The sequence below is a fragment of the Neovison vison genome, chromosome 11 (assembly GCF_020171115.1).
Source record: "Neovison vison isolate M4711 chromosome 11, ASM_NN_V1, whole genome shotgun sequence".
Lineage (NCBI taxonomy): Eukaryota > Metazoa > Chordata > Mammalia > Carnivora > Mustelidae > Neogale > Neogale vison.
The window spans coordinates 177,055,170-177,072,154 of NC_058101.1; the positions used below are offsets into that span (position 1 = coordinate 177,055,170).

Genomic DNA, 16,985 nt, shown 5'->3' on the forward strand with positions numbered 1-16,985 from the left:
CTGAACCTTGATATTCTTAATGCATAAAATGAGGACAACAGATACTGCTCAACATTTAGGTTATTGTAATAATATGATAAATGAGATAAAGGTTATGAAAATGCTTTATAAGATGAAAACTATACAAACATAAGAAACTATAGTTGACCCTTAAACAACATGGGACTTTGGGGCACTGACACCCCATACAGTCAAAAACCCAAATATAATTTTTGACTCCCTAAATACATAACTACTAACAGCCCACTGTTGACCAGAAGCCTTATGGATAATGTAAGTGGTCAATTAACACATATTTTACACATTATATGTATTTTACACTGTATTCTTTCAATAAAGTAAGCCAAAGAAAAATGTTGTCAAGAAAAGCATAAGGGGGTACCTGGGTGGCTCAGTCAGTTAAGAGTCACACTCTTGATATCAACTCAGGTCATGATCTCAGGGTTGTGAGATTGAGCCCTGAGCCAGACTCCATGTGGGGCATGGAACCAACTTAAGATTCTCTCTCTCCCTCTGCCCCTCCCCTCCTCTCTCTCTCTCTCTCAGGGAAAAAAGGGGCAATGAGGGACGGTGCCTGGGTGGCTCACTTGGTCCAGCGTCCAATTCTAGATTTTAGCTCAGGTCATGATCTCAGAGTTGGGAGATCAGGCCCCACAGTGGGCCCCATACTGGGCAAGACTATCTCTCTCCTTTTTTCTCTGCCCCTCTCCCTACCCCATGCTAGCGCTCTTTCTCTCTCTCCCTGTCTCTCACTTTCTCAAAAAAAAAAAAGAAGAAAGAAGGAGAATCATAAGGTTATAAGGAAGAGAAAATCATCTACAGTATTATACATATATTTATCGAAAAGAATCCACATATAAGTCAACCCATTGGTTCAAACCTATGTTGATCAAAGGTCAACTGCATTACATTAATTAATTAATTTACATGTCCTACAGAAAAGCACAGAAGAAAATATTTTGACCTATTAGGGTTTTTTACATATTGACCTCATTGCATCAGAGTCAAGCAAGATCCTTCAGGAGTTTTGTGAGAATTATATAAATAATATACCTAAAAGTACCTAATACAGTGCCTGGGACATAGAAAATGTCCAATAAATGTTAATGTCCATCAAATACAGTAGAAAGCTTCAGAAAGTCTGCTGGACGATACCTGTTGCACTGCCTGAACTTCTGCTAAGGGGACTCAAACCCTTTGGATTAACATCCTCTTCTAGATTAAAAGTCTTACTCAAACTTGAGGATGCACAAAATGCATCTAGAGCTTGTTAAAACATCTAGAAAGCTTGTTAAAACACAAATTGCTATGACACCTCCCAAACGTTTACTTCATTCTAGGGTTAGTCCAGTGAATTTGCACTTGACAAATTCTCAAGGGCTGCTGAGAGGTTCCAGGACTACACTTTGAGCAGCATGTCCTTAGGCAGAAATACTTTATATCTCCCTCATTCACACCTCACTGTAGATGGGCTTATCAGGCGACTTTTTTTTTTTTTCTAGGATTTTTCACTAAGATTTAAGTTGTGCTACATAAGAAAAGGGAAAGGGGGGACACCGGGGGGCACAGTCAGTTAAGCATCTGACTCTTGGTTTTGGCTCAGGCTGTGATCTCAGGGTCATGAGGTCAAGTCCCACATCAGGGTGCATGCTCAGTGGGGAGCCTCCTTGAGATTCTCTCTCCTTCTCCCTCTGACCTTCACACTTGTGTGCTCTCTCTCTCTCTCTCTCTCTCTATCTCTCAAAGAGATAAATAAATCTTTTTTAAAAAGAAAGAAAGAAAAAAGGAAAAGGGAGAGACAGACCACAGGGAAGTAGGTGACTCAGCATGGTTAAAAACTTGGCATTTCAAGAGGTAGGTCAAAGAAAACAGATTACCAAAATGGAATCAGGTGAAAACAGGCCAAAATGTGGAGAAGGGATTAAAAGGGAGTGGTGAGAGACTACTCTTGCATCCTAAGTATCTGTGACCATTCCCTCTCCCCATGCTCAACCCCTGCAGAAAAATTCATATGTTGAAGCCTCACAGCCAGTGTGGCTATATTTGGAAATGGAGCTACTAAGGAAGTAATTATGGTTAAATAAGGTCATAAGAGTAAGGTCCTGAACTGACAGAATTGGTGTCCCTATTACAAGAGACACCACAGAGCTTGCTCCTTCCCCTAACCCCCACCCCCCTGTAACAAGGAGGCCATGTAAGTGCAGCATGAGAAGATGGCCATCTGCAACTCAAGGCGAGAGCCCTCTCCAGACACCAGCCCAGCTGGCCCCTTGATCTTGGACTTCTGGTTTCCAGAACTGTGAGAAAAATAAACTTCCTTTTTTTTTTTTTAAAGTCTGCGTTATTTTGTTATGGCAGCACAAGCAGACTGATATAGCTATTAAAGACTTCTTTAACCCTGCTTAGTTGTTACTTAGGCCAATCACAACTAAAAAGTTTTCTCCTGAAATACAACTTTCTTTGGCTTTAATTTATTTTCCCTTGCTCTAACGTCAACGGAAACCAAAAATAGTATGGCTTTTTCCACACTGCTACTCCTGTTATTCTCACCTTTTTATCAATCTACTGAAGAATATCTAACTAAATAGACTATTTAAATATACTATTTAAGATACACTATCTTTGGGTGCCTGGGTGGCTCAGCTGGTTAAGCGACTGCCTCCAGCTCAGGCCATGATTCTGAAGTCCCAGGATCAAGTACTGCATCAGGCTCCCAGCTCCATGGGGAGTCTGCTTCTCCCTCTGACCTTCTCCCTTCTCATGCTCTCTCCTACTCTCTCTCTCTCAAATAAATAAATAAAATATTTTTTAAAAAAATACATAAAATAAAATACACTCTTTAAAAACATACTATTTTTTTTAACCAAAAAGCCAAAGTAAATTAAATTTCTTACTTGTTTCTTTCCAAGTGAATAATGTGCTCTTTTCCTTCAGCTTGGATGATATAAGACACCTAAAAGCACAGGGGGAAAAAGAAAAAACAATAAAACACCATCTTATAAATCACTTTTCAACAACAGGTATTTATAAGACTAGAAATTCCATCCTGAGTTAAAATAATCTGGCACTGACTGAAATTGTTTTACAGAACCTTATAACTGCTCTTAAATAATAAAAAGATACTCTGATCATGCCTACCTTCCTTTAATAACCCACTGTGGGAAATCACTTGCATGTCCATCTAAACTTTCCTTAAATTCATTTATAATTCAGTTGTAACTTCACAAATTATTTCTATTAAGTGTGGTCATGTATTAACTACAATGTAAAGTACTTCCCTTTTGTTTAAGTGAAATGCATTTCTTAGTTTCAAGGGATTATCTTTATTTCTGGTCACCCAAAAGTTGAAATTCATACTCATGATTTTATGGCTTCACATAGCTTACCACATTTCACCACTTCTAAAACCCACTTTTTTTCCCCTCAAATGAACATCTCTGAAATCAGGATGCATCATACAAAGGCGCAGCAGTCGAACTGGCAGGCCTCTGTTTCTTTTGTAATTAGAGGTCTATTTTTTTTTAAGATTTTATTTATTTATTTGACAGACAGAGATCACAAGTAGGCAGAGAGGCAGGCAGACAGAGAGGAGGAAGCAGGCTCTCCAGAGAGCCTGATGCAGGGCTCGATCCCAGGACACTGGGATCATGACCTGAGCCGAAGGCAGAGGCTTTAACCCACTAAGCCACCCAGGCGCCCCATAATTAGTGGTCTATTAAACAACAGTGTGTAAATTGGAAGGGGAGGTGAACCATGAGAGACTATGGACTCTGAAAAACAATCTGAAGGGTTTGAAGTGGCGGGGGGGTGGGAGGTTGGGGTACCAGGTGGTCTGTATTATAGAGGGCACAGCTTGCATGGAGCACTGGGTGTGGTGAAAAAATAATGAATACTGTTTTTCTGAAAATAAATAAATTGGGAAAAAAAAAAAACTGTGTGTCTTACAAATGACAGCATCTGAGCCAATGAACTGAGATAAGGTAACCTGCACTTACACAAGCTCAAGTTCATAGGCCCCTCTTCTTTATCTCAAACAACCTCCCCAGCAGCTCACCAGTTCATCCACCAGAAGTGCTTACTGTGATCCCTAGAACCATGAGATTTCACTTTCCATTAACTCTTTGACCAAAAAGAAAAGTCATAGAGGGACTCAACAAATAATATTATCAGAAGTGACCTCTTATTTTCCTTATTGTTTCTGGGCTCTAAGTTAACGTTTTGCCAAGAAATAGCATGATCCCCTCTTCTGGAACTCATCAAGAGCCCACTTCTAGGGCCTAGACCAAGTTACAGCTCCTGGCACTCTATTTTCACAACGTGAGCTACCTGTGACCTACCTCAATCTCAACTTAGGCATCAAAAATACCAAGCTCCTAGGTACAGACTTTCAGTGACAAAATAAATAAGACAACAGAGATGAAAAGTACAGCATAGAGAATATAGTCAGTAGGATGGTAATAACTTTGGTGACAGATGGTGACTTCACTTAAGGTGAGCACTGCTGAGTCATGTATAGAATTACTAAGTCATTAAACTGTACATCTGACACTAATATAACATTGTATATTAATTACACTCCAATAAGAAAAGAATCAAAACTAAAAATTAAACAAAAGAAAGTTAGAAACAACAACAAAAATTCCAAGCTCCTTCCACTTTCGCAGTTTTGGCATGTGCTGTTCTATCGTGTCTGCTCTTGGCTGTCCTATTGTCACAGAAATTCTGAAGAGTCTGAGAGTTGTTTCGTGATACTGTACTGTTTGCCCAAATATCTGTCCAGATTGCCCATTCCCCTGCTTCCGGTCTTTACTCAAGGGTCAACTTCTCAGTAAGGCTTTCCTAGGCTGCCCTACTAAAAAAACACAAACCCTCTTACCCCACCCAAACCCTCACTTCCAGCACTCACTATCCACCTTCCTGGTATAATTTTCTCAAGAGCACATATTATCACCTTAAATAATCTACATTATTCATTTATATTATTTCTTTGTTTACTGTATCCTCCTACCCCCATCCTGATGGAATGGAAACTCCGTAAGAACATGAATTGTGTCTGTTTTGTTCACTGGCGTATCTCCAATGCCCAAACCATGCTTTTACTTGTTCAAATATTTATCAGGGCATATGAATGACATTTGTTATGATCACAAGTACCTATGTGTGCAGTACTGATGTAGAAATCAGAAACACAATAAAGTTGAAAGCATAGTCCCTGTGCTAAAAAGTGAAGAAAAGGAGAAAAATAATGAAGCAAGTACATACTAATTCCATCCTAAGACAAAACATAATCAAATGGTAGAACATCCAGTTCAAAACAAAAGGAAGGAAGAATTATAAATTGTAGGGCCATTTATTCCTTACTTAATAGAGAAGAACTAGAGGTGAATGACGTATGCAACTAGAGGTAGTACCCAGAGGGCGGGCAAGAGCTAAACGCTCCTGCCTCTAAACTCCAGTGTTCTTTCTACAAGGCCCAGTCCCTGAACAATGTATGCACTCCCTTCTACTTATGAATATACCAGAGATTCAGACATAATAAGCTAAACTCTATCCTGCATCATCTGTTACTTTTAAATTATAATAAAGTTAGATTATACTTTTCTAAAGTTGAAGAGTTTGCAAAATCAACTGAATTCCAAACTTAGGATTTCTGAACTTTACAGTTGGAGAAAACAGTATAAAAAATAATTTTTGTGGGGGCGCCTGGGTGGCTCTGTGGGTTAAAGCCTCTGCCTTCGCCTCAGGTCATGATCCCAGAGTCCTGGGATCAAGCCCCGCATCTGGCTCTCTGCTGGGCAGGGAGACTGCTTCCTCCTCTTTCTCTCTGCCTGCCTCTCTGCCTACTTGTGATCTCTGTCTGTCAAATAAATAAATAAAATCTTTAAAAAATAATAATAATAATAATTTGTGTACTGGTTACCCCGTTAACAACACAGTAATGTTTCTTCTACTCACTCCTGAGTGAACATTCCCATATAATGAAATATATACATGTAACATACTACTATTCTCCAGAGTCTGTGAAGATATAGTATGATGTATTCTACCTATCATAAGCTAAGAGAGAGATTAATTCTTATTATTATGAAAAGGCCACTGTAACCAAGACCAGTGAGAAAAGAGCTAGAAAACTATATAATCCACATCCTACCCTGGTCATAGAATTTTATTTAACTATTTCATTCTGTTATGTTTCAAGTTGACCATTTGTCTTTCAAAAAAAAAAAAAAAAGCTACTAAGGATCAATATATTACTTTTACTAGAATAATGGCCAATGGATATCAGTGCCATATGTATGGTAGTGTACTGTTCACTGGCCAACATTTCTCAATTTCTCAGTGAACCAACCCCTGCTGAAAGTAACACACTATCTCAAAAAAAAAAAAAAAAAAAAGTAAAATTTAAATACATACATACTTCTCAAGAGATAACTTGCCTGTTTTGAATAGGGCCTAGGGGCTTCTCTTCGTTCTCTAGTTAATCTCCAAGGAGTTATAATTTCATAAGAAGAGAGATGTGAGGTTTGTTGAAAGCCTAGAGAAAAAGGAATAATAAATATTACATAACAAGTAAATGTGAAAAACTAAATGGTACCAAAATGTAATGGAAATCAAAGGCTGAATGTTTAAATCACAGGAAAATCATGTGACATTCATATATATGGTGTGCATGTGTATTTCACACAAAAAATAGCAATATACTTGATAAGTATGTGGGGAAAAATATTTTCATTTAAAGGGATGTAAGTCCTCACGGTGCATACACAGCGATCATTTTCAAACAATGTTTTGCTATAAATCTTATTCACCCTTTTCCTTAAAATAAATATGAAGGTATACACACTAGGAAAAAAAAAGTGCTTTGGAGAGGAAGTGGAGGGAAGGCATCTGGAGCCTAGCACCATTTACTCATCTCCCATTTTTCACCCTCACCCAAAATGAATGACTAGCATACACAAACAGAAAGACTGCAGGAAGAACATACACATTTTTCTCTCAGTGGATCGAGTGCATTGTGACAACTCCTTCAAACAAGTTTGGTACATTTACTTATGATATTTACGTTTACATATGACATTTTATAGTCTCATATATGTGCAATATGATACAATGTTTCATAAATGCTACACTGCACAGTTGATTAAAATGAAGTCTCTCCCTTCATCCCATATCATAATCATATCATATCACCCTGATATGGTATTGGAATACTTGTGAAACAAACAAGGACAATTAGAAAAATTACTTTCAATGACTGAACGGTTAACTTTAATAAATACACACTTAACAACGTAGCAATTATCTCAATATTACATTACTGCCATTAATGTGTCCTAAAAACAAAAACTCACTTCTGATAAAATTTATTAACAGTGGGGCGCCTGGGTGGCTCAGTGGGTTAAGCCGCTGCCTTCGGCTCAGGTCATGATCTCAGGGTCCTGGGATCGAGTCCCGCATCGGGCTCTCTGCTCAGCAGGGAGCCTGCTTCCCTCTCTCTCTCTCTCTGCCTGCCTCTCCATTTACTTGTGATTTCTCTCTGTCAAATAAATACATAAAATCTTTTAAAAAAATTTATTAACAGTGAAGAACTCAAAACAATCATGCAGACTTACTCCCATATCCAATCCTGCTCAGTTTACTGCACAGTGGAATCATAGCTAAGTGGAACTTGGGTTCCAAAGTCATCACCAGAGCAAAAATGGAGTATAATCAAAATTGCCCAAGGAAATCCCTTAGTAAGACACCCCTTGTTGGAGTCTGATACAAGGTCTCTCAATACACCCAACACAATTATCTTCTTCCAGGATCTTTGCTGATGGCATGTCAATTTTTTTTTCAATGAACTTGATGAAGTAGATGGTCACCACTTAAGGACCATGAATGAAAATTCCATCTCTCTATATGTCTGTATATTACAATAATTTAATTAAGTGGAATTTCCCTCACAAATAAGTGCCCAAGAGAGGGTGGAGAGAAGAAAGGACTTCCATAAGTTAAAGAGCCTTATAAATGTATGGACCTCTTTGGATCCTAATTCAACAAATCAATGGAAAAAAAACAAATTCTGAAACAATCAGGGAAATCTTGATGATCCTGAAAAATTACTGTTAATTTTTTTTATGTGTAATAACCATATTGTGGATAAGGTTTCTTTTTAAAGTCCTTATGTCTTACACAGACAAAATTATATGATGTCTAGGATTTGTATCAAAATAGAGTGTGTTTGAGGGAAGAGATACATATAAAATTATATTGTAGTTGAGTAATGGGTACATGTGAGTTCATTATTCTCTCTGCTGTTATGTGTGTTTAAAATTTTCTATAAAATACATTATATTTTAAAGTAGCTACCTATAGGGAGTGGGATGAGGGAAAAAACTTCATTTTAATCAACTCTGCAGTATAGCATTTATGAAACATTATATCATATTGCACATATGAGACTATAAAATATCATATGTAAACATGTAAATATCATAAGTAAATGTATGAAACTTGTTTGAAAGAGTTGTCACAATGCACTGGATCCACTGAGAAAAAAATGTGTCTGTTCTTCCCTCAGTCTTTCTGTTTGTGTATGCTAGTCTTAAGCCTCCTCATGAATGTGATTTAGATATATACAGACACACAGAGATATGGAACATTGAGAGAAGGACATGGGACTTATTTCCTGCATCCCTCCATGTCTGTATGGTTTGAATTTGTTTTTACAATGAGTAATGCATAATCCCTGTACTACTTTCAAAATTATAAGGGGGGGAAAAAAAGAGTATTTGTTCGACAAAAAGGCACAATCCATTTAAAGTGCTGATTATCTAGCATCTCCCAAAGTTCCTTCCTCAGCCTTACTAACCTCACACCTACAAGACCCGGTCCTTCTTACCTGGTCTCCTACTCCCATTCTCTTCCTTTGGATCCAAACTGGGTGCTCATTCACATATTAAGTTTTACACCTCTCAGATTTCTCAAATACAGATTAAAATGAAGCATTTACAGCTAATTTTCTCCAAGATATCACTGTATATAAAAATGTCTATTCTGGGGCTCCTAAGTGGCTCAGTCATTGAGCGGCGGCTGCCTTCGGCTTAGGTCTTGATCTCAGGGTCCTGGGATGGAGTCCCATATTGGGCTCCTGCTCAGCCGGAAGCCTGCTGCTCCCTCTCCCACTCCCCCTGTTTGTGTTCCCTCTTTCCCTGTCTCTGTCAAATAAACAAAATCTTTTAAAAAAAAAAAAAGTCTATAATCTTGTCTAGCTTGGGATTTTAAAAAAGATACAAAAGGAAAACAAATTGTATCCTATCTAATACAATACATTTCATACTAACAGTTTTCAAACTCTTTACCCAACTTCAAACCCCTTATATCTTTATACTATGGCATATTATGCTATCTAAGATGGCTTCAAGTCATTACATGAGAACACCAGAGATGGACTCCAATACTCACAAAAGTGGCCATAAGCTAATCCAAGGCATACTTATGACATACTATAATAAAATATCATTCAGATATTTGGAATTGTTAATGGGGAACCATGGCAAAAGAAATCCCCAAGGCCTTCACAAATGAAGGCTTCAGATCACTAGATAAAATATCTTTAATCCGACATCAACTGAGGTACAGGACTACTGCCCCACCCAGAAGAAATGTTTCAATGACCTCTGTTGTTTTCAAATTGCTAAAAATACAAGTTTCAATATTACCTTAATTTCACTCTAGATCATGATACTACTAGAAATGTGGTGATGTTACAGAACCAGACTCCCGGCACTCTGGGCAATGAAAACTGATAAGATGCCAAGCAGGAATGTTCAAGCAAGACTTTTATCAGGGGCTTCTGCCGGAGCAAAAGGCAGATAGCACAAAGCAAAGTGTCCTTGGGCTAGCTCCGTAAACAATGGCCAGGGAAAGTTTTTAAAGCAGCTGAGGTAGGAAAGGAGTGACATCTAAGCATGTTTAGCAGTGGGGAAATACAGGAAACTGGGCCCCAGTTGATCAACCATGCTTCACACATGCTGTGTTTCATTTGCATGTTAAGTTTCCACTTCTGGGCATAATATATAACATTATATTGGGGAGAAAAGTCAGCAAAAAGTCAGAGCTGGGTCCATTTGGCTCTGACTGGTCTGGTCTTTGTAGGAGCACACCTGTTGTAAATTGGGTCCTGTTGCTTGTTTCCAGATTGTGGCTTCTGGCTTCCTGATCACACACAGCCACCTGCAAGCTGGACTAGAGAAATGGGTTATTGCCATTGGTGCTCTGAGGGGGCCAGGGTTTTTCTGCAAGTTCCTGTTCTGTCTCAGTGGTGCAAATAGTTGGCAGGTAATAAATTAGACACTCTGTGTGACAAAAAGTAAATCACTGTGTACATTTATTTGCAACTTCCTATGACTCTAGCGTTATTTCAAACTAGAAAGTTTTTTAGGTAAATCTTTACAGGCTTTGACATATATCGTAACAGGTTCAGGGAACTGTTAACACTAGAAGCTAAACAATATGCGACTCAAGTTTTTGGTTGTTTTTTTTTTTTTTTTTTTTTTTTTTTTTCCATCTCATTCAACTCAGAAGAAATCACAGAGAAAAAGAAATGTCTCAGAACTACAATTGGGCAGGCAGATATTTAAAGAGCTTTCAATCTGAAACAGGTTAAATAACTTTATAATATCAGGTATAAAACTATGGATCTTTCTGTGAGGCTGTTAGCAAAGAACAGCAATCCAGTATAGGAAAATAAGATACAAAACTCTTTCTGCCCTTCTCACTTTAAAGCATAATTCTTGTTGGGAAAAAAACAACAACATAGTCAATCCTTTATTTTTAATAAGACTCTCAAAATTATAGCACCCAAAAATAACTTCTCTATGTCAAACTGTTATTCCAATACTGACTTCTTGGTTTTAAAATCCAAGGATCTTTCTGAGTGCCATAAGGAGTTCCAAGAACATCATAACAAATGTACATATTTTTTCCCGAATTCCCTTTTTTTTTTTTTTAATCCCAAATAGTAGAAACCTTCTCATGGGAACCAAAATTACATGTTTCCCATGTTACTATAAAGGAAGTGCATACACATTATTTGTACAAAGCTTCAGCCTCAGCACTGCTGACATTTGGGGCCAGAAAATTCTTTGCTGTGGGGGGCTGCCTTGTGCAACGTAGGATGTTTAGTAGCATTTGTGGCCTCTATCCACTAGATGCCAGAAGAACTATCAGTGTGACAACTAAAAATATCCCCCAGATGCCTTCTGGGGACAAAACTGCCCCCCGCTGAAAAACACTATAAGCATATAGTTAACAATGAAAATAAAAATCTTAATACAATCAACTAGCAGAGGATACAGATTTGTTACTTTGGAATTTGATATAATAAGTACACTGTCAAAAATCAGATTACTAGGAAACATGGGCTGGAGATAAAAATAAGAGCTGAAACATGAAACTTAAAGAGTCTTCAACTTAGTGAAAGAAAGAGAAGGGTGTTAGTTGCACTTCTTTATTCCTCTAACTCCTTAGATCTTTTTATGAACTGTGTTTTGAAGAAAGTCTAAGTATATGTTTCAGAATAGTAACTGTAGTAGAGGGAAACAAGTTAAAAGAATTCTACTTAATTGCAAAGCAAACAAATGTGAATTCTCAGTCATGGGCTTTTCTCATTTCCTTCCTGCCTATTATGTAAACAAATAGCCACCTTTAAATACTTTCACTCTATATAGAAGATAAACCGGAGTTCCATATAGAGCATGAATAAAATAATTTTGTTGCCTGAATCATTTTAAAAGAGAAATTATTATAATTAAATCCAGAAAACCCTGTTACTTTGAGCCACATATTTCCATTCCATTCACAAGGTCAGCCTCAAATAAATATCATATACTAATAATTATACTCAAAAATAATTATAATTTCAATTGCTATGTCCTACCTTCTTATATTTTTTGAGTGAGTTTTTTTTTTTAACCATTTACCCGTCTTCACATTTAAAAAGAAACAGAGCTTTTGCTGTTGTTTGTCTTTAAGTGCCCCTATGGGAAAACCACCAACCACTTAGAAGATTTAAAGCTCCTCTAGCAAGGAATTTCAGTTTCTTGAGACAAAGAATGATACCTTATAAGGACAATATAATTTATGGATCATGTGTTTCCTGCTCTGGTACAGTAAGTATTTGATGACTACATGTTGAGTAAATGCCTTCTTATCTTTATAGAGTCATTCATAACAGATCTCCTACTTGTTAATTGTCATGTACAACCAGAATTAAGCTTTATTTTTATGACGAGTATCTTTTTAATGCCAATTCTCCAGAAATCCACGTGGTCCACACATTTGTCATTTTAACGTCAATGTTCTATTTCATTGTATGGCTCTGCTATAGAATGCTTAGCCACCCCTCTCAGGTAGCTAGGATCAGAGCTTCTATTCACAAAGAATTTTAATTTATCAGTGAAGCCAATGGAGCAGGCTCTCCAGGGGTCTACTTACATAAGGGTTCTAAGGAATACTATAAAAGGAAGGGGGGGAACCTCCTAAAATCAGTTAAACCATGAAAAATCTCATTAAAAGAAAAATATGTCAATGGGAAAAAGGCATTTCCCATATACTGTCCTACAGCATAACAAATGTCTGGCGGTGGCATCATGTTTCCTTCTTATAAACTAAAATACTCTAATTCTTATGTTAAGATAAACACAAACACAGAAACAACTGCATAGTTAAAAACTGACCACATTAGGTGAACTTCTCAGGTTTCCTAATTTATTCTTAAAAGATCTGATTCAAGGAGTATCTCACATATGATCACTTAAGGAAAAATGATTTAACTAAAATAACAATATCACAAAATGAGAAATAAACTAGAATAATCTCCCAATATACAAAAAAGATTGTACAGTTCAAAGTGATACCAAGATCTACTTAGGAGGCAGTACTATAGCACTGACTCAAAGGACAGCATAACTCCAAGACTCTGAGATATACTACATATCAAAGGGAAAAAGTATCAGGAGGCTATTATCTATGTCATATATCTGAGGTTGTGCATATTTCAAGAAAAAGCTTTCAGTTACTCAGATCTTGCACCTAAAGGGAAATTCTACAATAAACCAGGATCTCTTTTTTTTCTTTAAAGATTTTTTTTATTTATTTATTTATTTTTAAAGATTTTATTTATTTATTTGACAGAGATCACAAGTAGATAGAGAGGCAGGCAGAGAGAGAGAAAGAGAGAGGGAAGCAGGCTCCCTGCTGAGCAGAGAGTCCAATGCAGGACTCGATCCCAGGACCCTGAGATCATGACCTGAGCCGAAGGCAGTGGTTTAACCCACTGAGCCATCCAGGTGCCCAAGATTTTATTTATTTATTTATTTGACAGAGATCACAAGCAGGCAGAGAGGCAGTCAGAGAGAGAGAGAGAGAAGGAAGCAGTCTCCCTGCTGAGCAGAGAGCCCAATTGCAGAGCCATCAATCCCAGGGCCCTGGGATCATGACCTGAGCCAAAGGCAGAAGGTTTAACCCACTGAGCCACTCAGGTGCCCCAAAACTAGGATTTTTTTTTAAAGATTTTATTTATTTATTTGACAGAGAGAGACCACAAGCAGGTAGAGAGGTAGGCAGAGAGAGAGAGGGAAGCAGGCTCCCTGCCGAGCAGAGAGCCCGATGCAGGACTCGATCCCAGGACCCTGAGATCACGGCCTGAGCCGAAGGCAGCTGCTTAATCCACTGAGCCACCCAGGCACCCCCAAAACTAGGATTTTTAACAAAAAACAAATATAAAGTCAACTTTGGTGACATAAAATTTAAATTTTTTTTGAAAATTGCCTTGAACCTAGAACTTGTTTTGTATATATATTAGCTATAAATGTTTTCTTTTTTACTTTAAAGTTAAAAGCAAAACTACCTTGAAATTTAAAAGACTGCATTCTCCTTTACAGCAGAAACACAAAGATACAAATTCAAGTAATTTGCTGGCACCCAAGACAAAATTAGTATGGACTTAAGCTCTTACCATGTAGTTTGTTTTATAGTGATTCACCATAAGTAAGCTTTAAAACTCAATGTCTTTAGAATCTAGCCTTTAAAAAAAAAAATCTAGGTCTGCATCATAATTACTACCTTAAAAGTTTCATACCCAATTCCCCTTGTTATTTTTTCACAATGATAGAAAATTACCTTTGTCAGCCTCAGTTTTGGGGTTTTTTTAAGTTTACTGTAAGTGTCAGCCCTTTGGAATTTATATTGCATTTCCTCACTGACACAACATTATAAATGGTAGTAAAGATCCTACTAAAACCTATTCAACTTCTACTGTAACTAATGTGTGGGTGTTACTGAGTCCTCAAATTCCTCTTCATTAACAGAAAATGTTTCAGTGCATGTTTTAAACATCCTGTATTGCAAAAATTTAGTCAGCTGATTTTGGAGGAACATTCCCCTGGAGAAATAGGAGTTGACTCATTGCTAACTATTACAAAAGCCTCTCAGCTGGTCTCTCCCAGCCTCCAGTTTCTCCCTCCTGTGTTCTGTCTTCCCCGGCTTTGCCAGTTACCTTAATCGCAAATCTAGTTATGTCGTATGAAATGTGAAAAACCTTCTTGCCCAAAGAACTTCCTACAGGGTAAAGTCCAAACGTCTTATCACGGAATAGAAGGCTGTACCAATGGGTACCAATCTACCTCAGTTTCTTCCTTGCCTCCCTTTCCTGTAGATCACCTGCAGACATTCTCTTCATTCCCTAACAAGTCATGTTCTTTTTTTTTTATCCTTCTATACTCTCACAAAAACTCTTTCTTCTCCTTAGAACACATTCATATCCTTTGACTTGAACATTCCCTGATGCAGATGAGATCAAATACCACTTATACTATAAACCTCCCCCAAGGTTTTATACATCTCCCATAAAGACTTTAGCCCATTTAGTCACCCTTTGCCCCTCCATAAGCATTAAGCATGGTGTCTTACAGGAACTCCATAAATGTTGACTAAATTTTGAAAGCATGACCACGCTTAAATGAAGGATTGGCCATAAACGGTTAAAGCCATGGTTAAGACCCATAAGGCTATTCTAGGTGCGTGTGGGTGGCTCAATCTGTTAAGCATCTGACTTCTGCTCAGGTGCCCTGGGATCCAGCCTTGAGTCGGACTCACCGCTCTGCATGGAGTCTGCTCCTCCCTCTCTCTCTGCCCACTCCCCATGCTCCCTCATGCTCTCTCTCAAATAAATAAAATCTTAAAAATTTTTAGAAAGCATAAAGATCTTCCATTCATCTATATGCAAGTATCCAATAATACATACATTAACATTAAAAATATAGTCTTATTAATATTTGCAAACACAAACAATCATGGATTACTAAAACTCCAAATGTATATACTATACTTCATCTTACAGACTGGTAAATGTTAACCATCTATGAAAAGCACAGCAAAAACAGTGTTAACCAGAAAAGAAATGGTGTCTTCCCGTTCAATGAAGTTTCAGTATTTAGAGCTTCAGAATTCCAAAGAGGCAAATTCACTTAATTGCCAAAAAAAAAAAAAAAAAATGTAATTCTTGAAGGTCAGCAATCCTACAGTGAAATCTTCCATCATCACCTTTGAGCAACTCTCAAGGCAACCTTCAGTAAAAACTCTCATTCTCCATCACACTCTCAAGGGCTAATAAAGAAAATAAGAACCATGCAAACAATAATTTCAGCAAGAGCCAGAACAAACGAAGCCGTTTCCAGAAAGAAGCTAGAGTGTTAGCAATTTGTTACCACTACGTTTCGGCATCTCCAGGATAAATACCTTACATATTCAAGGGAAGTTTCACAATTCAAAAGCAATCTCACATGAACGATTTAATTCTTACCGGTGCTTAAGCAGAGCAGGGATTATTTTTACGGATTTAAGACATTACGAACCCAGTAAAAATGCAGATAAAAGACTGCTTGGCTATAGAAACATTGCACTTCGCTTTCAAAAATAAATACTATTTACTATAACAACAAAATGGCCCAAGACAAATGAGCAACCCCCCTTTATTCCATCACTAAATCGAGTTCGGTGGACATACTAGAAACTCCGCTCTTAAAATGAAAGTCAAAATTTCAAATTACGATAACCTGGAGCCAAACTTCCATCTCCCGGTCTCTTTCCAAGTGACATGAACTCACAAGCAAAACCAAGCTCCATTTCTCAAAGCAGTTTAAACAAGAACACACCCTCGGCGTGCACTCAGACTCCAAGGTTTTTCAGCCGACTCCCTGAGGGCAGAGTCGGTCCCAGAGAAGTCCCAAGAGAGTCTGGGGGACCCAGTTATGAGCGAGATGGGGGTGGGGCGCACCGCAGAAGGCTCTGCCAAGCCGGAGACGGAGGAAAAGGGACCAGCCAGAACACTGCCAAGAAGGTTTGGGGCGCCAGACCCCGAGCCTCGGGTCCGAGCACTCTCCACACACAGCTGGAGCGGCTCCGCCTCCCGACCCCAGGTCCAGTCCCCAGCCAGGCCCCTCCGCTCCCAGGCACCACGGGGTAACTCCGAGCGTCCCAACCCTAGGAAACAAATCTCAGAGGTCCCTGCGGGGCGGACACCCACCTGGCCGAGCCCCACCGAGAACTGGGCCCACCAAGTCAAACAGCAGCAGCCACTGGAGCCGGAGAACCCGAAAGGGCGAGCCTGCGCCCGATCCCATCGCGGCAGATTCCGCAGGTTCCACTCAACACTGGGTCGCCTCTGCCTCCGCCTGCTCCATCATTTCCCAGCCCGGCCGGGGCCCCAGAGCTGGCCGGGATGCGCGCTCCCGGGACGAACACGCGCTCGGCACTGACGCAACTCGGCTCTTGTCCGAGCTCGCTCCCGACATCGCGCTCCCTACGCTGACGTAGAGAAAAATCCAGTCGCCGGCGGGAGAAAGGATTTCTGTCCCGGCCGCTAAAACCCTCACTAGTCCGCCCCGCCCCTTCACACTCGCTGCCCCGCCTACTGCCTGACACGCCTCCGCCCTCTCTGC

General features: G+C 38.9%; 1 protein-coding gene across 1 annotated transcript in view; it reads right to left on the reverse strand.

The window, feature by feature from the left end:
* The window catches only part of ADAM9 (ADAM metallopeptidase domain 9), a 151,811-nt gene extending 134,931 nt beyond the window's left edge, over window positions 1–16,880 (reverse strand). The window contains exons 1-3 of the mRNA XM_044225334.1: window positions 16,571–16,880; window positions 6,438–6,535; window positions 2,895–2,953 (exon numbers count right to left, since the gene is read on the reverse strand). Of these exons, the coding sequence (XP_044081269.1) occupies window positions 2,895–2,953; window positions 6,438–6,535; window positions 16,571–16,667 (254 nt within the window). The 5' untranslated portion in view covers window positions 16,668–16,880. The remainder of the gene's footprint in view (window positions 1–2,894; window positions 2,954–6,437; window positions 6,536–16,570) is intronic.
* Window positions 16,881–16,985: the final 105 nt, after the last annotated feature.